Below are 22,463 nucleotides of genomic sequence, written 5' to 3'. Positions count from 1 at the left end.
CAGATAAACATAAAACAATATATTAGGATGAAATTTTAGGCCACAGATTGAAACTAAGTAGTGCATCATAGTGAATTCAGGAAACATTTGTGATTAACTTGATGTCTGTGACTGTAATGTGACAAAATGTAAAAGTAAATGTCAAGGAGTTTGAGTAATTTTCCACGTTTAATTGGATAACCAAGTCTAAAAACTGTCCAGATGAAACTGGGGGATATATTATAATGATTAAGAATATCTAAAATATCACCACCATCTAAAGATGTTTACTCCAAAGATATTTACAAAGAATTAACTCAAGTGAATATACATATAATGTTGAAACAATGTGGTGAATTATTTCTTACACTTTATTTCTATCATGCAAACCAGTTGAAACTTCAACCAATCATCAGCGATGATTCAAATCTTCAATTTGGTGCTTTTAATAGATTAGTTCACTCTACGCATGTAATTCACAGTAAATTCAAACCTGTGTGCTAAATTATTCAATATTGGTATTGAACACAGTCCAGATAAATCATTTAATTCCAATACTTGCTAGTTGATAACGCCAGAAATAACTATAAGTAGGGCATGAAGTATTCATATGCAGGAAACACTTAATAAAAATAGTATTTAATGAATTTTCTTTTTCCACTTTTAACTTGTTTCCTAAATTATAACATTTTTAATATAACTTAAATGTTGGTATATTCCCTAAAAGTAACCGACCGGCTTCTCATGAAACTCATTTCGTTTCGTTTTTGTTTTTAATCTGTTTACAATCTGAGGCGATCACAGCGCCTCAGCCATGGATGGCTGAGGCGCTGTGATCGCTCATTTTGAAGGCCACGTGACGAGCAGACGGCTGGATTCGGGTTGCCGCGGCGCTCGCTGACATCACTCGGGACATTGAGCGCCAGCGCCGAAGTCGTGTTGATGTCAGCGGGGAGAGAAAGCTGCTCTGAGTCCTATGGTTTCCTCTTTAAACTGTAGCCACCAGCAGCAACGTCGCTTGCAGCGTAACCACACCCCCCTCCCCACTTGCGTGTACACACACACACACACACACACACACACTCGCACGCTCAACTGGGGCCTTTTTTTTTTTTTACGCAACAAAAGCAAGGATGTATGCATTTGTAAGTGAGAGTGTCCAAATAAGAGGCTGCACCTGTTCTGCTCCACTAGGTTGTAACGAGGAAATAAAAATGTACATCATTTAATGATTGAAATGAATCAGATCCTGTTTGCTTTGCACCTGAGAGCGACGCAGGGCGAGAGTCTGTCGGTGCAGCCGCCCCTCGTCGCCCTGCCGTGCATCAGGTGTCTGCAGCAGCATGAAGTATCAGCCTGCGAGCCGAGAAAGAGAAAGTCCTCCTTCGCCTACCGTGGTGTGGTGAGTAATTCAGCCATAATCCGCCTTTCTCCTCGGCCCGTCTCCTCTCCCCCCCTCTCCTGCCGTTCCATTCATATTCTAATCACAGCTTTCCCTTCTCCAGCTCTCAGGCACTCCATCAGAGCCCTCCCAGCCTCGGGCTTTGCACTTTTACTTCCAACCCCCCCGTCTTCTTTTGTGGCCGTTCCCTCTTCTCAGAGGCACACCAAAAGAGAAAATAAGGCGAAAGAGTGAGCAAAAAAAAAAAAAAAAAAAAAGAACGACGAAGACTTTAACTTTGAACATGCCTCTGTAAAGTTTCAAAATGTTTGGAAGGAGAGGAACATCGAGAAGCAGCTTTACTGAAGGAGCGACTCAAGTGAGGCAACAGGTGGCTGTGGGACGTGTTCATGGAGGAGAGAACAGATTAAAAAAAACAAAACTGTAAAGTTGAGTGGTGAGTTCATTTGGAGCTTCAGGGTGTACAAAATGTATGAAATGCCATAACTGAGAGCGGGGAGGCCACAGTGTTAGGATGTAGATCTAAGCCTCTTTTTTTCCTGGTTTGGAGGGAGCTTTTCTTATTCAAAACAGCCCCACAAAAGACTTCCAGTGAGCTCTGCCACATCCCCATCTGACTTGGGGCCATTCATCAGCCTTCCAAGCCTATCAATGACATGTCCCCATCAGGGCTCCTATAAAATCAGCCCCTTTCCCATGAAACATCAGCAAACATTTTGACGGGTCTGGCTTTCCCCCCGCTGGATTTCTGGAGTCTCCTGCTCCCTTCTTTACACCCACCACCCTCCCTCCATCCCTCCAACCCCCCCGCCCCCCCCTCTCTCTCCCTCTCTCTCTCTCCCTCCTCCGCCAACACCGCCCTTCTCCGGGCGAACCCCAGAGCCTCAACATCTCCCGTGACGGGCAGTGGTCAGGGAGCCTCAGGACGAGCCGAGAGGAGACCATCGGAGGAGGGGGACAGCGAGYGCGCACTGAGCCATTTTACTCGGAGGAGCCGGCGTCGTTGATGGGAAGAGGATGCACTGTGGGCTGCTGGAGGAGCCGGACATGGATTCCACAGGTCAGTCCTGGTAAACTGGACGCAAACTTCCGCTTCTTAGCTGCGCCCGTTGTTTTTTGGTAGTGTCTCAAACTTTCTCTGGACCGGCTCTGGAGCATTTTGGTCTCATTTCTGGGTAAATAGGAATCAGATTTTTAATTTTAATTTTATTATTTTTTCATCAGGATCTGTTTCAGAAAAGGCGGTCAGAGAGGTGCACCTGCTCCCAAAGTTTTGAGTATAAAACAAAACAAAAAAAACTGTGAAAAATGGCAATTATTTTTAAAACGATTGGTAGTTCAAAATACAAAGGATAAAACGTAGATACTCTCCATTCTTTTTTTCAGTTGTAGAGGTTTGGCAGCTCTCGCAGGAAAGTGTCGCTTGTTCCTGCTGATAAACGGGCCAACATCCATCTCGGTTGTTGATCGGATTTAATCCAATTATTTGGATCCCCCCAACTTATCTGTTCTTGTGGCAAATGAAGCCTGAGCTCCGAGTCTCTGTGGAGAATTAGCTTCACTTCAGTGGATTCACTTATGCATCTCCAAGCTGCTTCTTTTCTGTCTTTTCAATGTGAAAAGAAGGACAAACTGGCAGTTTGGGCAAACTGCGAGGCTTCGATTAAAGAAAAGCAAAATAAATGGGAATAATGACAATAATTCAAACTTGATGTAGCTCAAGCTATTTCAAACAGATATACTCGGTAAAAGTTGTATGCAGTAGCGTTGAAAAAACTTTGACGTGTCTTTTTGAAAAGCACCTTCAGTAAATTTTAATGCTATTTTCTAAAACCTTTTATTATTTACTGTGACCTGGATGCTCTCTGTAACGGCAGCTACACTAAAAAAAAGTTAATAACGCATAAAAAAAAAAATACTCTGATAAAAACTAAAGAGAAGATGATTATCAACCAATCTCGTTTTCCTTCTTTACTGACCGCTGACTCACTTTTTCCCCGTGTTTTTTAAAAAGGATTTTCACTTTATCGTGCAGCTCCCACATGAAAGCATTGTTGTTTTTGCTGCTGCTCGCTCTCAGAAAGCACACCAGTCGGGCTTTTTCTAAGCAGAAATCAAATGAGCACAATGGCCTCTATTCCAGCAGACCGCTTCAGAAAATGCGCCCAGGCTCTTTTTCTTCTTTTTTCTTTTTTTTTAAGCTTCTGTGTGTTCATCTCGTCGTCTCTGGAGAACAATGCTGGATTCCTGCCGTCTTGCTGAAAACATCTCAAACGGGACCCACGGCTGCACTGCCGCCCCACACAATCGCTTGTTGTGGCCTCGGCCTTGTCACATTAGTGACGTTTTTAAGTGTCCTGCACCGTGTTTATGTAAATACAGCTTTTGCTCTGTTCTGCTGCCGGACGAAGCTCCTTCAGTGCCGAGAAGGTCTAGAGAAATAAAACAAACTAGCCCTTTAGATTACCTATATCTTGTCTTAAAGAAATAAAAGAACTTTTAGAGAATAAATATTGTTTTTTGTTTTTTTAAATCTTCATAGAGAGCTGGATCGAAAGGTGCCTCAATGAGAGCGAGAGCAAGCGATACTCCAGCCACACGTCTCTGGGGAACATGTCCAACGACGAGCGTAAGCAGCAAACCTCCAGACATTTGTTTGTTTGTTTGTTTGTTTGTTTGTTTCAGACTCCTTCACCTGCTGCTGTTTGGTCACTTTACCTGCACAGAATCAGAGTGTTTTCTGCCCCTGTAATAACATGATTTACTCTGATGCTTGTTGACTGCTGCAGATGAGGAAAAGGAGAATAACAGAGCAACTAAACCACATTCGACACCAGCTACTCTGGAATGGTGAGTCACCAAAATCAAATATTGCTCTTTTAAAACAAAAAAATAATAATAATGATAACAAAGGAAGAAGAGCATTTAAAACTCATAATATAATAAAAATAATAGGGACGAACAATTAATATGCAAGCACGGGATGTTTGTGTTGAATATGAAGTTTTGACCTTTTTTATTCTTAAAGAATAAAAAATTTTAACCCTCATATTTTTCATACCAACTTCATTGGTATGAAGGGAATCTGACAGGTTGAATCTGACAGATCTTAAATCAGATGTGTGTGAATTTTAGTTGCTGTACATTAAAAACTCACTCAGATTATCAGATTGTTTTCTTAATTTCCATCAGATCTTAAACTTTTATGTTTAAACAAAAACAAGACGTGATTTTATCTTTCAGTCTTGCTGAGTTTGAAGGTATTTTTTCTTCTCGTAGCTCTTCAGTTTTATCTTTACATGACAGTTTCTTATTTTTGAGAAGTTGGGTTTTCTGCATGTTTGTTGGTTTTCCTTTGGTTAAAAAAATGTCCCAAATGTTGTGCCACTACTGTTGTTGTTGCTCGTCTTTTTGACCAATTAGTATAAAGTACGTAGCTGTGAACTAGTTTAATTTATGCAGGCTTTTTCCAAAGCTGTAATGCTGTTTCCAATGTCCTGTAAATATGAAAACATTTGAAATTATTTTTGTCAGCTGCTGGGTAAGTATTGGGAGGGGGAAGGAGATGAACGTGTTTGTGTTTGCAGAGTTTATTCCTAATATCCAACTTATTCATTTCTGAGCATAAATTGCTCTAACAAGCATAGTTCCCTTTTATTTAGATTTATTTAGACAGAGTCAGAAAGTGATTGGGAACCTCTGCTTTCCTATCACCACTTCTTTTTTTCGTTCATTGGAAATTATTCAAACCCCAGGCCGGTTTGAAATAATATTTTGTTTTACCAAAATATTATTTCAAATAATACGAATTTTTTTATTTGATATGAATCTTGTAGGAAATCTGTGAAGGGAGTTAAAATTAGGGTGATGTCAAGGAGGCCCTCCAACACTTCCAGCTCCAAACATAAATTATCAACAAACCAGTGAAAACATTTTTAAAAAACTGATCAGCAATTTCAAAACAGATAAAAGAGGTTTGATTTCTGTAATTCCAGTAAGGATTTTTGCATGTATTATAAGGCTAGGAATAATTCTCAACATGCAATTCTCCTTATAAAATCTTAATATAATGCAAAATTTATATTTTCCTTATATTGACTTAGAAATAAAAGTACAAATAGAAACAGCCTTTATTTTCAGCAGCAACAAATATAAAGGTTAACACAAAAAGTTCTTTAAGGTTTGAAAGCAATATGTAAAAAAAAATGTTAGATTAACAATAATAATATATTTTATCTGGTAAAAAGTGCCTATCTTAACTCCTACTTGGTTGAATAAAAATAAACGTAAAGCTAAATCTGCTGTGGGTTTGTATCAACTTCTACAATGGTCAGAAAAAAAAGAAACAATTATTTTATGTGTTGATGTCCTGATTAAAGACATCAAACTCATCTATTTTTCTAGCTAATAAAAGCAAAAAGCATATTAAGGGAACCAGCTGGGTACCATCTGTCACTTTTCAGTTTTAGACTAAATCATTTCCTGTTGACTTTCATTTAGCTTTCAGTTTAGTTCATTTTTGTTGTGTGAATACAAAAGATTAATCACAATGGGTCTGTCGAGAATTTATGTTAACACAAAGTGGAAATTAAGCGATGAATAAAAGTCTTTAACATTTAACAAGTTTATAAACTTGTTCACATAAAAATACTGCAGGGATTCTGTACTTTCACTGTCATGGCAGTGATGGGTTTTACTTTGAGCAAATTAGCGATCTGGTTCTGAAATGACTAAAATCTTAAACTTCCTGTATAAAAAAACCACTACAGATCACATGGCTTTAGTTTTAAACATTTAAACAAAACGTGACGTAAACGCTTCTACTTTCTTTTCACAATGACTGAACATGATGCGTCAAGATGATCACAGAAATGTTGGCAAGCAAATGTGCAAAATTGCAGACATTGTGCAATGTTAGTAGAAATGTAAAGTGTTTATTCATTAAAGATTAATTTTAACAAATACATCCTCCACCTACAAAAATATAGAAACTGTCAATGTCAAGAAAAGTCTCTGCTTATTTTATTTTTTATTTTTACTATTAAATTCTTAGACAGCAGTGCACATGGTGTTCCTCAGGGTTCAGTATTAGATACATTTTTCTTTTCCTCTTTTTGTAATAAAGGGAGCTACGACAGTTTAGGAGGAGGGAAAAAAACTCGCTTTGCATTCAAGCAGATAATCGAAGCTTTGCTCAGTATCTCTGTACAATTTAACAAGTTACAAACTTCATCAACATTTGGAATGTCAAAATTGCAACCCAGTGCTGGGAACTAATATCTGGTAGGCACTGTTTATTTCTTTTAACACCCATCAAATATATTTAGATGGATTGAGTCTCACTACACACCTGATTTAGATTAATTTGGCTTAAATCAGACTGAGAGTAATGAGGAGAGAAGGAAAATTATGCTTAATGGCAGTGATTGTAGTCATAGCAACACAAATAGACCATGGATTACATTTACATCCACAATTGTCCTAAAATCAAACAGGTGTAATTTTAGCTAGCCATCCCATAAATAATCATAAGAATTATTTTATTTTGAAAGGCTGTTTTAGTTTGCTTTGCACAAAGTCTTTGATGAGCTATAAAATAATGTACATCCAAACTATTTTACTGTGGTTCTGAACAGCTTAATGCAGACAAAACTCTGAAAACCGGCTAATAATAATAATAGCGAAGATTCTTCTGAATGTTGACAAAAGTTGACAAAAACATGCAGCCGCTGCTTCAAATCCATTATTTCACTTTATAACGTCGGGGCTCCTCGTTGCTTACATAATGAAAAGTTAACTGGTGAAAGGTACCACAACATGCTGACTGAGCAACTTTCACTGTTTGCTGTATGTGATTGAAAACTTTCACTGTTTGGTCTGAATGAGTAAAACTGCTGTTCTGATGAAGCAGCTGCAAGCCGATAAAAAAGACTTTTAAATCAAATCCTCCACTATTAGGTTACTCTTATTGACGTTTTCTCTCCACGTAATTTTCCAGTGTCGAATCTCAGTAAAAAATTTGAGAATCTCAGCACGTATTTTGCCTGACATTGTTGCTTAAAAGCTCGTTCAGAGGTTGCAGCCCCCTCATATGTGTTGTGCCACAGGTTAGAGGAAAACTACGAAATAGCAGAAGGTGTGTGCATCCCCAGAAGTGCGCTCTACATGCACTACCTTGACTTCAGCGAGAAGCACGACACGCAGCCTGTGAACGCGGCGAGCTTTGGAAAGGTGAGCTCCGGATTTTACCATCATTCCCAGTGCTTCCCATCAAGCTGCGCTAAATTCATGTTCCTGAGGTATTTTAACCGAATCTCCTAAAGTGACTTCACAGATTGTGTGTGAGGTAAAAAAAAAAAAAAAAAAGGGCTGTAATCCCAGTCATGGTCCAGAGTTACATTGATTCAGTTACATTTACTGAACATTTTGGTTGGAGTATTTTTACTACGTCTTACTTTTTACCCCAGTAATTGTATCATAAAGTATTGCTACTCTTACTTAAGTAAGATTTCTGGATGCTCTCCCCTCTGTGAGTAACTTCACTGACTGAAGGACCAGCTTGTTTTAAACAACAACAACAAAAATCACTTGTTAAAGTTTCACAATATTGAAAGAAATTTATTTCTTTTGCCTGATTTTGTTATTTTGCAGTTATGTTATTTAAATGACTTGTTTTCATTTGGTCATTAAAAAAAACACCATCATTTACACATAACTTCACAGTTACTCTGCACTTGAGTTACCTTTTTAGATAGTTTTTTTAGTCAAAATGTGCTGAAGTAGCGCTACTCTTTCCTGAGTGCAGATTTTCCTGCACGGTTGGGTTTTGGGCTGCAGCTCCTGAAGCGCCGTCGACCGCAGCTCAGTGTGAACATTTAATCTAGAGCCAAAGGAGATGTGCTTTCGTCTGTTCCCACAACCCCAACAAGTTCCTCAGCCTTCCTGCCCCCCAGCCGTCCCCTGTACCCCGGGCTCCGGCCCCAGTCCCCCGCCCCGCCTCGCCCCTCCGCCAGCTCCTGTCGGAAGATATTGAAAAAGAGAAGGGGCCTGGATTAATGTGTAATTAAAGGAAATTTGGAAGGGTGAGATGTTGCGGAATGTTAGATCAGTGGCTGGAGCAGTGTGGGGTGTCCTTTAGGAAGGCTTCATTGATTCGGGACAAAAAAACGAGAGAGGGCCCGGGCTGCCTCCCTGTCTGCTCATTTATCAAGCGGGGCCTGACAGAAACTTCACAGCTTGGCCCCTTTTTTCATCCCACACAATGGAGAGCTACACTGTTTGCTAAAGTTTCTGCACCGGGAGCCGGACCGAGGAGCCAATCTCTGCAGACAAAAAAAAAAAGAGAGAGAGAGAGGGAGAKGAAAGAAGGAAGGAGGGGAGATGAAAAGGACAAGGAGCGAGGATGGGAGAGGCTGATGAAGAAAGGAACGAGTCAAATGACTGGACGTCACAGAAGTGACAGAATTTATTTTGCTTGTATTTAATGTCTTGCTGAAAGTCACTTCAGCAGCAGGGGAGTTTCATGCAGAAATGCAGACTTGGAAAGTCATAAGCCTAATTAAATCAACAATGCTATAAAAGAAATGACAGCAACCTCACCCTTTCATGCACCAATTATGATCCTTTAGGTCAGGATTTATTTTTCCAAAGTTTTTTTTATTTTCTTAAGGCATTCTAGGATTTTTTTTTTCTAGGTGATAAGATGTAATTTTCTCCAAATACAAAGTTGTTATATGGAAAATACACCAGTAGTTTTAGTGTTTAAGGGTTATTTGATGTCACATCACTTGAGTCCTCTGCAGTAGAAAGAGGGACTGGATAGTCATGAGTTGCTTTTTTGCCTGTCTGCCAAATTGGATTTAACAAAAATGTTTGCAGTGTATAGCCAGTAGTTAATAGTGTATTGTGTGATGCATTTAAAACATAAAAATCCACAACAAACRCAACAAAATTACTTTTAGATAGCTGTCCAGTGCAGCAACTGCTTTGTATGAAAGGGTTAAATAAATAAAAAAAATGATAAATATTCCATACTCTTATCTAAAAATCAAATTACAAGAATTAGAAGGAAAGCTGCATTTAAAGTGACTAAGAATTGCTAAAAGAGAACAGTGGATCCGCATCAAGTATGCTGCAGAGATTGATAGTTTTTACACATGAAACAAGACGCTCTGCTCACACTAGAGCATCTCAGTCATATTTAGGTCCTTGCAGGTTTCCTCTAAGTCGTTGTCCTTCTTGATGCACAGTTTAAATAAGCTCCAGGTTACAGCTGACGACGTTCTCCTGYAGGATCTACGGGTCCATCAAGTCGCAGTGCTACCACCATGYCTTACCTTYSCTGTGATGTCGTTTTTCTGAGATGCGTTGTTAGTTTTGTAAAAGATGAAACGGGACACAAACCGTCCAGAAAGTCACACTTTTATCACTTCAGCCCAGAGAAATTGTATTTATCATGAAGTCGCATTTCCAGAAATGTGAGAAAAGCCTTTGTGTTCTTTTCTCATTTGAACTCTCACTTTAACACCAGTTTTGATTATTTCTTATTGTTGAGACTTTAACACTGACTATAACTGAGGAAAGTGATGAATTAAGTTCTTTTGATGCTGCTCTGGGTTTTTTTTTTTTGTCATTTCCTGTTTGGGTCATTGAAGCAGTCGTAGGAAGATTCCCCATCAATTTGTTAATCATTAGAGTCTCAATACCTTAGAAATGGCTTCCCCATCCTTTTTAAATGCCATATGTAAGTTTTTTTTACTTTTATCCTACTTCATGCTGTCAGACRGGTTCTGTTGGGTCATTTCTTGATTCTAGGCCTGGATGTGGAAAAATTGGGCTCATCTGGCCAATGAATGATTTCACAAGAGAGGCATTTACTTATGAAAATAGAGTCAGGTTGGTTTGAAAAGCTAAAACCTGCTTTTTGTGTTTAGTTGTGCTAACTTAGTCTAATATTGAAAACTGTTTCCTGATCTGGAACAAACTGAGAGTAAATGAGTGTTGAASAGATTCTTTCTGCCAATGAAGGTACTTGGTTATGTGATGAAGTGCCACCTAACGTCTGACATTAAGAAGTAATGGCTTGCAACATGTAAAAACAAACATTATTTAGGTGCTTTTTTGGCATTAAGTACTTTAAACTTAAAAAAAAGTATTCAAATGCAAAGGATCTATTGCTACTTTGCAAGTATTTGAATATTTCCACGTTTTGCACAGAGGTGAGCCACAGCTGGATCCAGAGCGATCCCATGCTGACGCATTTCAAGGTTATTTTTATAAACGGAGGAAAGAAAATTGATTTATTTAGATGTTTCACCTGAACTCAATACAAAGTGGGGCATCTTTAGTTCTCCTGACATTTAAACGTTCATGACTGAACATGTTTGTACTAACAGCTCTGATGTCCTTTCTATAAATAGATTATAAGGCAGCAGTTCCCAGCACTGACAACCAGACGACTGGGGACAAGAGGACAGTCCAAGTGAGTTTGGACTTTTGTTCTTCTGTTCGCATCACAAACAACAAGCGGGCACGGACACGCCGAACTTAAACGGAAAGCTTTTCATTTAAGATGTAGCAAATTCACTCAGCAGCTGTTCATAGTGGTAGATTATCATGATTTTAGAAGACATCCTGTCCTCCTCAGGTACCACTACTACGGGATCGCGGTGAAGGAGACGTCCCCCTACTACGATGTGATGTACTCCAAAAAGGGGGCGGCGTGGGTGAACGAGACGGGGAAGAAAGAGGTCACGAAGCAGACAGTGGCGTATTCACCGCGCTCCAAGCTGGGGACGCTCCTGCCAGAGTTTCCAAATGTCAAAGACCTAAATTTGCCTGCCAGCCTGCCAGAGGAGAGGGTAAACGACGTTTTTTAAGTCCTTACTTACAGCTCCACTCCCTCCCATCTCACCGTCTCTGCTCCCCCTCTTTGACTCTTTTATCTGGCTTTGCGTTGAGAGAGGGACCTTAAGGATTTATGTGCTGGCTCCTCACTAACTCTTAATCTTCGGGGGGCAGATAATAAGATCTAGCAGTGGACAAAAGACGGGCACTAGCTGTCCGGCTCTTAAAAGGGGGGCCATGATTTTAAATGGTTTGTGTTTTGCTGATCTCTAAAGCTCGTTTTATATCGCTCTGCTCCAGCCTGGACCTGTAACATGTATTTATTGGTTCACAGGCAGATTTATTTTCTTGTTTTTGCAACGCTTTTTTTTTAGTTTCACCTCGAAAGAGGGGTGAAAAAAAAAAAAGGCTGTGGAACTTTCTGCTGCGAACAGATTAATACTCTGTCGTTGCTTTCAGGTGTCGACGTTCATCATGATGTACAGAACGCACTGTCAGAGGATACTGGACACGGTTATCAGAGCCAATTTTGACGAGGCAAGGTTTTGAACTCCACCCTCTTTATGAAACATGAGCACAAACCTCTTCTTGTAACGTCGCCTGCTTGGCGCCTGCAGGTCCAAAGTTTCCTGCTGCACTTCTGGCAGGGCATGCCGCCCCACATGCTGCCCGTCCTCGGCTCCCCCAMCGTGGTCAACATCGTCGGCGTTTGTGACTCCATCCTCTACAAAGCCATCTCCGGGGTGCTGATGCCCACCGTCCTGCAAGCACTACCTGACAGGTGAGCATCTGTTTCCACCTTCAGTCTGACGGGATTACAGCTGGATGCTCACACGCAGACACAAACCCTTTATTTCTCGCTGTCTGAGACTAAATCAGACATGTTTGGCTGCGTTATGAAAATTATTTCTGTTTGTCTTCAAAGTCGGACGTTTTCTCTGTATGTGGTTGAACTGCCTCCCAAAAGCTTCTGACAGCAGTTTGCTGGATGTTTGGCCCATTCCTCCTGATGTCTCGCTCTCACACACCTCATAAGCGCTACACACACACTTTTTTTTTTCTAACAGACTGAGATCAGACCTTATAATCCCCACTCCCAACAATGACTTCATTGTCTTTATGTCAACTAATTTGCTTTGAGTCATTGTTCATTTTGAAGATATTGCTTCAATATTTCTTCCTCACCTATTTAGTAAAGTTGTTGCTGTGTATATTATAAAACTATAATCTCCCTTCTGTACGTTGATTTTGGGGTCATTTCCTGAATGACCTTTCAGCATTCTGGCATCTAGGAAACATTTTGGGAATCTTAAGTCACCTAAAACAGAAAAAGATTCGTCTGATTTAACGTCAGACAGTAAGAAAAACGTTTTTTTGTTGTTTTTTTTATGTGTGTGTTGTGTGAAAAACTTCATGTTCAGCTGTAGAAGTGTTTCGACCTCCTCAGAGTTGAGAACTTGGGGTCAGTTTAGAGATGTATTGATCATTTTTGGAGCCAATTATTGATCTGTAGTTTACAAAAAGACAGTTCTATCTAGAAGACGGACTGAATTCAAGATATTTTTTCCTAATCTTCCTGCTGTGTGTCGTCATTGTTGTTCTTTCATGTTCAGAGTTGTTATTTTTAGCAACTTATATCACAGACTAACATGGTTCGATTGAGAATGTTACCTTAACTTGAAGACCTGGAAAATCCAGCATATTCTGCAAACAACAAAGGTGGAAATATAGGAATAAAAAAACATCAACTTTGCTGTAATTAATTTGACCTTCTGTCTCTTTAAGCACCACCTAACTCTGGCGTGTTTAATGGACAGTTTCTGATGGTGTTCAGCCTCTCAACTTTTGTTTTAGTTACAAAATGCAAATACAGCATGTTTTAAACTATATTTGTTTTTTAATTCATAAATATTAAATGGGAATTAAAGAGCTGAAAAGTTTCAAATTGCTGTGGAGAACTGATTTCTCTGTGTGTCTCTACTTCGAGCTGTTTATGCAAACGCTGCCAATCGACGAGTTAAACTTTTACCGTCACCAATTATAGACATTTTTCTTAAGAATGTTTTATTATAATAATAGTGCAGGTTTTACCCCACAGTAGTCTCCACTTACTGCTAAATATAGAGTACATCTGTGGCTTTAGCTTACCTTGCAAATGGCAGAGAAAAATATTTAATGAGTTGTTTTGATGAATGTTTTGAGAATGTTGCTCCAACTTAAGCTTTGGATTGTTTTTTTACGTGATGCCCTCCAGATGAAACGTCAGGATAAAATCTCATTAGCTGCGGCTCTTACAAATCCACTCTGTTGTCTCTCTTCTGCACAGCTTGACTCAGGTTATTCGGAAATTTGCCAAACAGCTTGATGAGTGGCTTAAAATAGCACTTCACGACCTTCCTGAAAACCTGAGGAACATCAAATTTGAACGCAAGTCAACCGCAAATGATTTATATGTGCTCATGCGACAAGCCGCATCCTTGATATTGACAGTTTTCCTATGATTTCATTTCCAGTGTCGAGGAGATTCTCCCAGATTTTGAAGCGGCAAACGTCATTAAACCATCTCTGTCAGGTGAATGTCGTGTTTCTGAATGTTTTTATTAAAATCCATATGAAAAACATAGTAGCGAATCAGATAAGCGAAACACAGGCGTCGTGTTGTCGTTTCATGCGACCCCCAGGCGTCTCGGACTGTGATAAACAGCGCCGACATCACCTTCCAAATGCTGGAGGACTGGAGGAACGTGGACCTGAACAGCATCACCAAGCAGACACTTTACACCATGGAGGACTCGCAGGAGGAGCACAGGCAGCTTATTATGCACTGTAAGTGTCACATTTGGAGCTCAATCTCTCGCCGCCGCGTAAACAACACACTCAGTGACGATCGTTCCCACGACCGGCGGAGTCAAAGCACCGAGGACGGAGAGCAAGAGGTTAAACAAGTTCATCCTCCTCTCCAGCGCCCCGCCGAGCCGAGCCGCCGCCATTCAGCTCTTGAGAGGAGCAGAGGTCGCTGATGTGTGGACGATGCTGCATTACGAGGCTGTTGTTCAAGTTGTGTCAAGCCTTTTTTCTTTTTTTTTCCTCTGTTGTCTCAGTGTATCAGGAATTTGACCGCCTGTTGGAAGAGCAGTCTCCGATCGAGGCCTACATCGAGTGGCTGGACTCCATGGTGGACCGCTGCGTCGTCAAGGTGAGAGACGGCGACGAAGATAAACGAAGATTTATGAATGATTCCGCATCAGACATGTGAATAGCTGCAAAACAAGAGTAGAGCATCTGTTTCACACTTTTGAAGCTTTTTCCTCCTAACAGAAGGTCTAAAAATAGCACCTAAAATAAATAAAATCCAATTCTAGCAGCCTTTTAGAATATGTCCTTCAGTTTCAAGAAGTTAATGAATAAAATTGTCGTTTTATTTATAGATATTGGTGAGATTTTCACTCCGTGGTCAGTGACTGCTGCTTGGTCAAGGTCGCATGCCACTGCAGCAAAATAAAAATTTTAATATTAACTGAATATCGAAACTATATATTTTTTAAATGGTCAGACAAAACAGCAGAAATTTTAAATTAATTTTAAAAACAATTTACAAAAAAAACCTTTGTAGAGCATCACCAGTATGCCAGAGTTTTAACAAGAAAATAATAATCTGGTTTCTGGTTTTAGAGTCTAAAAAATAACTTTGAATAAACTGATGATGAATGAAAGCAATAATATTTTTTTAATTTAAAAATAATAATAATTAGAAAAAATATATTTAAAAAACAGCACTGTTACTTTAGGTTTGGCTGCTATAAAGAAAGACAAAACAAAATAAATAATAAAAATGTATAAAATTTTAAACACACAAACCAGACTGAAATATTTTTTCCAACTGCACCTGTAAAAAAATTATGATCAGTTCAGTTTAATAAACCTGTTTGTGCAGCAAAGTCCTAAAATCCGCTCACCTCTGCATGCCTTTCTCACTCAGAGGCACTTAGTTCCCAATCCTCCCAGTTAATGATGTCTTCAAGCTCCCCATTTGCACCCATTATGTGCCAGATATGGGCTTGTAAAATTTGGTCGCCCTGGCAACGTCCTCCACCGCCCAGACAATAGTTCAATAGGAAGGCGTGTCCCCGGGGGCAAATTAAATAGTTGACTTGTTGACATGTTTTTCGTTCCTGAGGGTTAAGCCCCAATATGGACCCAGGGGTTAATTCTGGCGCTCCCTCCCCCCCCCCATCTCCATCTTTTTCTCATGGAAATGTTCTCTCTCTAGGTGGCGGGGAAGAGGCCCGGCTCGCTGAAGAAGGTGGCCCAACAGTTCCTGCTGATGTGGTCGTGTTTTGGAACCAGAGTCATCCGGGATATGACCCTGCACAGCGCGCCCAGCTTTGGTGAGCCCAGAGCGATTCACGCCGACATGAACAAAGTTCACAGCCTGAAACCAAATATTCTGAGCAGTTTTAGAGATTTTGTGGTAAAGTTMTGCAGATAAACCCACCTGTTAAAATCCATTCTGTTTATGAAACATTACAAAGCCACTGGAACCCAGTTGAAGTGGCATCATGTCAGTTGTAGACATAGAATGAGATTTATTAACATGGTGTGTTTGTGATTTGTTGAGTCAGCAGTATTTTTTCTCCTGCAGGTTGGGTTGGTTAAAAAGGTCCAACCTTCTATCCTGACAAGTGATGACTTTTTGTTTCTCTTTCAAAGTTCAGACTTGCAAACTGTATCATTTTAAGTGAAAATAGGACCCAAACATTGTAGGTCCTGAACTGTTTACTGTTTACCTTGTGCATTTATTAAGAAGTTTGTTTCTAGGAKGAAATGAGGCAGGCATGTAAAGGGAATAACRGCTTGGAATAAAACATTTAATCTGTTTTATACTGACATTTTACWGAAAATTAAAGTTCATGATGTTCTCTATAATYAATAAACAATCTCTTCTGGCATAATCAACTCCTTCTTATCATGGTTCTTATTAACTTTCACTGGTATTTTGTCCTTTTATCTTTACTGATAATCTGTTGGAAAGCCTTCTTGSCWTCACCTTAATYTTTAGCTTCCTCCCAGTTTTTGCATCAGATTTAACTTGGGATTCTGGCTGTTCTGTTCCAAAATGTTGACGTTTTGTCCAGACAGGAGAAAGATGTTGGTCAATCTGCTGGTTCCTAYCCTCATATCAGAAACTGAATTCCTGCTCAGGCCTGCAGGCTTCASAAAAAAAGTTGGAGAAATAAAAATGGCTGCCTTTTTTTTTTTTTTACAACCTGCCGTGCACAAGCCAAAGTTAGAACACAGCAGTAAAAGTGAAAGAGGGACAAAAAAAAGACTTCTCCGTCTTCTCCTCGCCCTTTCTTTGAATACGAAAGACACAGCTGGTAGYGGTGTTTTGATAAAGCAGGTCTCTGTGCACAAACAGCTGATTAACAAAGGCCACCCCTCCCCTTTCCCGATGCGTTTGCCTGTTTTTTACCCCCATTTTACGAGTGTTCAGGATTGCGCCCCRCTCCCCTGAATGACCACAAGTGTTTTTATTATGCGCACGGCGGCGGCACAACGACACGTCTGTGATGCTGCTGCCTCATCTGCTCCCTGTGACATGTGGGGTCAGCCGACATATTTCTGAGGCTGAGCTGGTTCGTTTTCTCCTGTCAGGATGTGAAGTCATCACCACCCAGACAGTCGTCGTTTAGTTCATTCATTTTCCCATCTGTAAAAAACGTTTCGCAGTTTTAGCAGGAAGAGACAGCATGCTGTGTTTTTGTGTCTGCAGGTTCCTTCCACCTGATCCACCTCATGTTTGACGATTACGTCCTCTACCTGCTGGAGTCGCTGCACTTCCAGGAGAGGGCCAACGACCTAATGAGGGCCATGAAAGGGGAGGGGAGCACAGGTGAGGCCTCAGGCGCTGAGCTACCTGTGAAGAGTAAAGCTACACAAAGTCAGCAAATGTTATTTACTGTTTCTGTATTACTTTCTTCAAACTTAGAGGTTTACATTCACCAAAATAATTTWGCTGTTAAATTATTTGGCAACGCCCAGATGATGGTGTAATGTCTTTGTAGACTTTGGATTGGTTAGTTTAACATCATTTGAGTAAATTAGAGGAAGGCCTCGGGTTGTATTTTGAAAGAGTGGCAAAAATGAACATGCTACATCACCCTGCCTGAACACACCATCCCCTATGTTAAAGCGCGGTAGTGGCAGCATGATTGGTTGGGATGATTTTGTTTTTTCAGTTCAGCTGTGYAGTTTGTGTCGTCCCGAAAGAAAACCAGTCAGAGGCTGCAAAGGACTGAAGACTAAAGCAGAGGTTCGCCTTCCAGYAGCATGATGACCCTAAACATGCAGCCACTGCAGCGGTTTTGGTTRAAATACATCATCGTGTCAGAATGGCCCAGTCAAAGTCTACCAATAAATCCAATTGAGAATAATTGGCAAGACTTGAAAGCTGATGTTCAGAAAGGCTCTCTGTCCAATATGACAGCAATTGAGCAAATTTTTAAAGAAAAATGAGCGAAAATCAGAGTTGTGTGGAAACCGTGGAGGCGTCCAGCGAATCGCGATTCCACAAATGTGTCCTCTCCTGATTCTTCCAGCAGAGCAAGAGGAGGAATTCACACTGACAGAGACCAGCCCCACCTCCCCGTCTCCGGGGTCCTACTCTCCCGCCCGCTCCGTCCAGTCTGTGGACGTCTCGTCGGCCAGCTCCCCCACCGCCGCCCTATCCCCAGAGTACACAGGGGTCACCGCTTCCACAGGTGAGACGGGACAGAAAACGAAGCGSTTTTCGAAATGCTCCACGTTATTTAGCTACTCCGCGCCGAAACGTTTGTTTCTGTGTCTGCCAGGCGCTGTTCAGTCATATACCTGGTCCCTTACATACACAGTGACCACAGCGGGCGGCTCCGCTCCGGAGGCCGGGCAGCAGCTGTCCTGCATGAGGAGCAGCGCTCCCGTCCCGCCGCCGTCCTCCGCACACAGGATGCCGGTGTACGCCCACAGGGAGGAGCACGGGTAAATACCACCCTGCTGCTAGACGCACCCACAGGAGATTTAACCGGTTTCACTGCTAATCAGGCACGTCTTGTCTCAGATACAGCGGTAGCTACAACTATGGCAGCTACACCAACCAGCACCCCCACTCCATCCAGAGCCAGTACCCGAGCCTGGCCCACGAGCCGGCCATCCCCGCCCCACTTCACTACTCCGCCTACCACCGCTCCTCTGCACAGGTCAGTGCTGCACAGGCAGGATCGGGTCAGCTCACTGTTTGAATAATAAAAAAAGAAAAACTTTTAAGCACAACTAAACGTTTGTGTAAAATACCAAAGAGTAACAGTGTTCTGGACGCGTTCTGTATTTTATGGGTTTCTCTTTTATTTAAATAATTGAGTTGATGGAGAAAGATAAAAGTCAAAAATATAGGCACCAAAGATGAGAAACACTCATGTCATTATGTTAGACTCACCGTTAGTATTTAATTTGTAAAATGACAAATAAAGCAAAAAKATGTGAAGAGACGAAGCTTTCAGAAGCATGCCCTAAGAAAAACGTTGCATGATTTTGTAAATAATGACAATTTAATGCAAAGTTGGCACTTTTAATGGACTTTTAATTAAATGTTTAGAGCAACTTTGCATTAAAAATGTCATTATTTACCAAATGACACTTCATGACAACTGTCATAAACATTTATAAAGACTTCTTCGTGTTCATGACAGGTGTTATGTCTTGTTTATGACAGTGTCATGTCAGTCTTATGCACACCCCTTCAAATGAAGTGTTACTGAAAAACCTATTTGTAAAACATGAGAACATCCTGAGTGTTACTGTCCTACTTTAACACTCAGGACGTTTTTTTGTGTAATAAAGTTTTCAGCTAAGATTCGCAACTTAGCTAAATTGCAAATCTTTCAGCGCTTTTACAGAAAGTATTTCTTCTGTGCTATACAATGTAACTTTTCAAATTATTTATAGYAATTTCAAGTCGCGTTAACATTTACTTTACTTTCCAAATCTATTYGCATAATTTCCACTTTTTCACATTTTATGTTGCTGCCTCAACAGACTAACATAAAGTGGCCCATTACTGTGAAAATGATTCCTGGTTTACAGCTTTTCGTCTACAGAGAAATTTGAAAATTACCATAATAACCCGATATTGGCTGGAAAGCACAACGTCTCCCCTTTCAGAAACCGTTGGCATTTTTCAGATAGCGCAAAATGTGGCGGAATTACGATCATGCAAGTTTGGCTGGATCGTCGTCAACACGTTCTCCATCCTACCTGACTGAGCCTGGGAAAAAAATTTTTTCTTTATTTCACAATTCTGGACTACTTTGTGTTGGTCTATCTCATAAAATCCCATTAATATCCTTTGGAGTTTGTTGTTTGTGATAAAATGTGCAGAGGTTCAGGTGATATTAAAACTTTCTTAAGGTGGTGGATTGTCCACTGGGTGAATACACACACATCTCCCATCTGCTCTGTTTTATTGTTAATTTATCTGAAATCTACAAGAAACTCAGCTTGATTGACTGCAAACGAAATCGGTTTGGTAAATTGATTGTTTTAAACAAAAGATTTAAATATTTTTTTAAAAAGAGGTTTGGGCCATGATGTTGCCGTTCTTGCAGCTTGTGGTGTAAATTCGCTCTTTTGGTGGTAATTTCCTGTCGGGGGAGCGCCAGCCTCCGCTGCTTTTATGGTGGAGGTGGTGGGGGGGAAATCGGCCGGACTTCAGAGCTCGCAGTGTTTCTAAACGTTTCTGAATCAAACCCTCTCCGCTCGGCGGAAGCAGACAGTGAAAGGTGGCTCTACCAGGGGCCAAGAGGGGCCCCGCTCTGTTACTCCTCCTTCCAGCTCTCAATGGTCTCTTCATGTGTTTGAGCCAGCAGCCTCAGAGCGGGGCAGAAGGGGCGTTTATTAAAATATTGTTATGCAACRACCCCCTTCTTTGCCTGTGAACAAGAGGCAGCTGAGGCGTCTGCTCTGCTCTGACCATCTTTTTCCATGCCGCGATCCTTCACAATGGAATCCACTGTCGTGTTTATATTTAGCTAGAAAAAGGGAAAAGGCTCCTACTTCCACTTTTCTTTTTTAGACCCGTCTGAGCTTAAATGAAGCACAATGACTCCACTTTGTCAGAGCAAGAGGTCGGGCACGGAGCTACAACCTCATCCGGATCCACATCTGTCCAGAGTATTTTTATCGGCAGGCAGATTAACTCATTGTTCTTTGTTGCGCCGTCACCACAGGCAACGCAAATAACAAAATAGAAAAGCCATTTTTTAAGGAAAAGACAATTTTTTTTTTTTTTTTGTGAGAGCCTTAATTTTTCTGTTTTGACCATTTTTGGCACAACTTGTGAGACAATTTCCCCTGACAGGAAATTACCATGGATGGGGTCGGCTCATATAAACAGGTTCACAGATGAGACGACACCGAGGTGACGTCTCCGAAAGGAGGGAAGCTTTTCATGCTTCCTTCAAGGTTTTCAATTGGTGTTTTATTGATGTGTAAGAAAAAAGCGTATTATCAATCTAAACTTAAGGACCACAGGTAGAAGAATTCAGCATAACGATTTAGGTTTTTTTTAAACAAATTTGGAATATTTTTTCAATTGTTATTCAGATATATATTTGGTTTTGCTGTTTTATTTTATTATGATGATCATTGTTGCCCCTCTTCCCGATTTCCAGTTTATTTRCATGTTTTCCACAYTTAACCGTTTCAGGACATCAAACTAATGTAAATATTAGTAAAGGAAAACGCAGGCGAACACAAAATTCAGTCTTTAAATTCCAATTTTATTCCCCATTTATTTAATTTTGCATCTAAGATCAGTTCTAAACCTTATTTAATTGCTTATAAAATAATCATTGATCAACCTTACTGTCTTTCTCCTCCTCAGTACCAGCTCAACAGCCAGATGCCCCGCATGGAGCCGTGCCTGATGGGCAGCACTCCTCGGTTGCACCCTGCGCCCATCGCCCCCCGCTGGCCAGATGTGTCTCCTGCCAACAGCTGTTACTCCAGCCCGCCTATGCATTCCTCTCGCTATGCCACCTCTGGGGACATGTACTCTCCTCTCGGCCCTCGCAGAAACTCTGAGTACGAACACTCGCAGCATTTTCCAGGCTTCGCCTACATCAACGGAGAGGCCACCACAGGCTGGGCCAAATAGGGCTTGATTACTCCTTACCTGATAAACCGGCAGCTGCAGTCTCTGAAGTCTCTCAAAGACAAAGAGGAAGGTGAAAGAAATCGAGGCCGAACTGACAAGTTTGAAGAGGCGTCACCCGACCAGATCTCCGATTAATCATTTCCTCCATCAAACACGATGGAGGAAAACGAATCATATTGATTGTCTGAACCTGCAGCAAAATCATATAAAGAGTGCAATGCTGCTGCCAAGCTGTGCCTTTGTTTTAAGGAATGTACACCTCAGCCAGAGTTGCCCTTGCTGCTCTCAGCGCTGTGTTTGGATACCAGTGCAGCTGCGGGTTTTCCTGCAGGCGTTGCTCAGCACTGTTGCAGCATCTTGTCGCGATGAGCTGCGCCGCCTTAACCACCTCCTGGGATTCCAGGGCTGTGACTCTGAGCTGACAACCATCGCGTGTTTCCATCTCAGATAGTTAACTTAAACACAACAAATGTATCCTGTCGCAAGCTTTTTCTGCTGTTTTTCTGTTACTATATATCTATAAAGATAGATATATATATATAAGTATTTTCTGTAACTTTGTAACATGGTGTAATGCTATATTTTCTATGTTGTCTGTTTTGTATGGTTAGTAAAGGATGCATTAACTTAGGGTTGTGTGTTTTATAATGCACTCAAAGCTACGGAGGACCTATTACCCTATGGGTATTTATTAAAAAGGGAAATATCAAAGTGTACAGTAAMATGAAGTCACTTTTCTGTAAATAAAAAGCACTGGAGAGCATCTGTGGTGACGGTTAAATTATGTTGGAAATATTCCGCCCCCATAAATAATTCAACAATTCAAAACAGTGAGTCTTTTTTTTTTTTTCTACTGTTTTCATGAGTTTTATGTTGAGAAAACCCAACACACAGCTATTTTTTGCTCAGATATACTTAACATAATAACGTATTTGGCCTTCACAGAGTTCTGTTCTGGCTTCGGTCACACCTACATGCTTCAAACGATACAAACAAGTTTAGGATCAGACCAGTGTAGCCAAAGTAAATAGTTACATTTGTTAAGGG

At 40.8% G+C, this 22,463-nt stretch overlaps 1 protein-coding gene across 4 annotated transcripts; it reads left to right on the top strand.

Moving 5' to 3' along the window:
• The first annotated feature begins 1,057 nt into the window (after positions 1 to 1,057).
• Positions 1,058 to 22,242, top strand: rfx4 (regulatory factor X, 4). Of its 4 annotated transcripts, none has more exons than XM_008411443.2 (18): positions 1,058 to 2,441; positions 3,924 to 4,010; positions 4,171 to 4,231; positions 7,489 to 7,612; positions 10,801 to 10,862; positions 11,028 to 11,241; positions 11,687 to 11,764; positions 11,845 to 12,008; positions 13,554 to 13,654; positions 13,741 to 13,799; positions 13,909 to 14,053; positions 14,329 to 14,423; positions 15,498 to 15,615; positions 17,001 to 17,120; positions 17,827 to 17,988; positions 18,079 to 18,244; positions 18,330 to 18,462; positions 21,144 to 22,242. In XM_008411443.2, exons 1-18 carry the CDS (start codon positions 2,399 to 2,401, stop codon positions 21,414 to 21,416), a joined length of 2,205 nt encoding a protein of 734 aa, XP_008409665.1. In that variant the 5' UTR covers positions 1,058 to 2,398; the 3' UTR covers positions 21,417 to 22,242. The 4 variants fall into 4 exon arrangements, with proteins under 4 accessions (XP_008409665.1, XP_008409664.1, XP_008409666.1 ...); XM_008411442.2 differs by having other exon boundaries at positions 1,061 to 2,441; positions 17,830 to 17,988; positions 18,324 to 18,462; XM_008411444.2 differs by having other exon boundaries at positions 1,061 to 2,441; positions 18,118 to 18,244; positions 18,324 to 18,462.
• The last annotated feature ends 221 nt before the right edge of the window (positions 22,243 to 22,463 follow it).

Source organism: Poecilia reticulata, linkage group LG6 (assembly GCF_000633615.1).
Source record: "Poecilia reticulata strain Guanapo linkage group LG6, Guppy_female_1.0+MT, whole genome shotgun sequence".
NCBI classification, from domain to species: Eukaryota; Metazoa; Chordata; class Actinopteri; order Cyprinodontiformes; family Poeciliidae; genus Poecilia; species Poecilia reticulata.
This window is presented reverse-complemented; position numbering and strand designations above follow the sequence as displayed.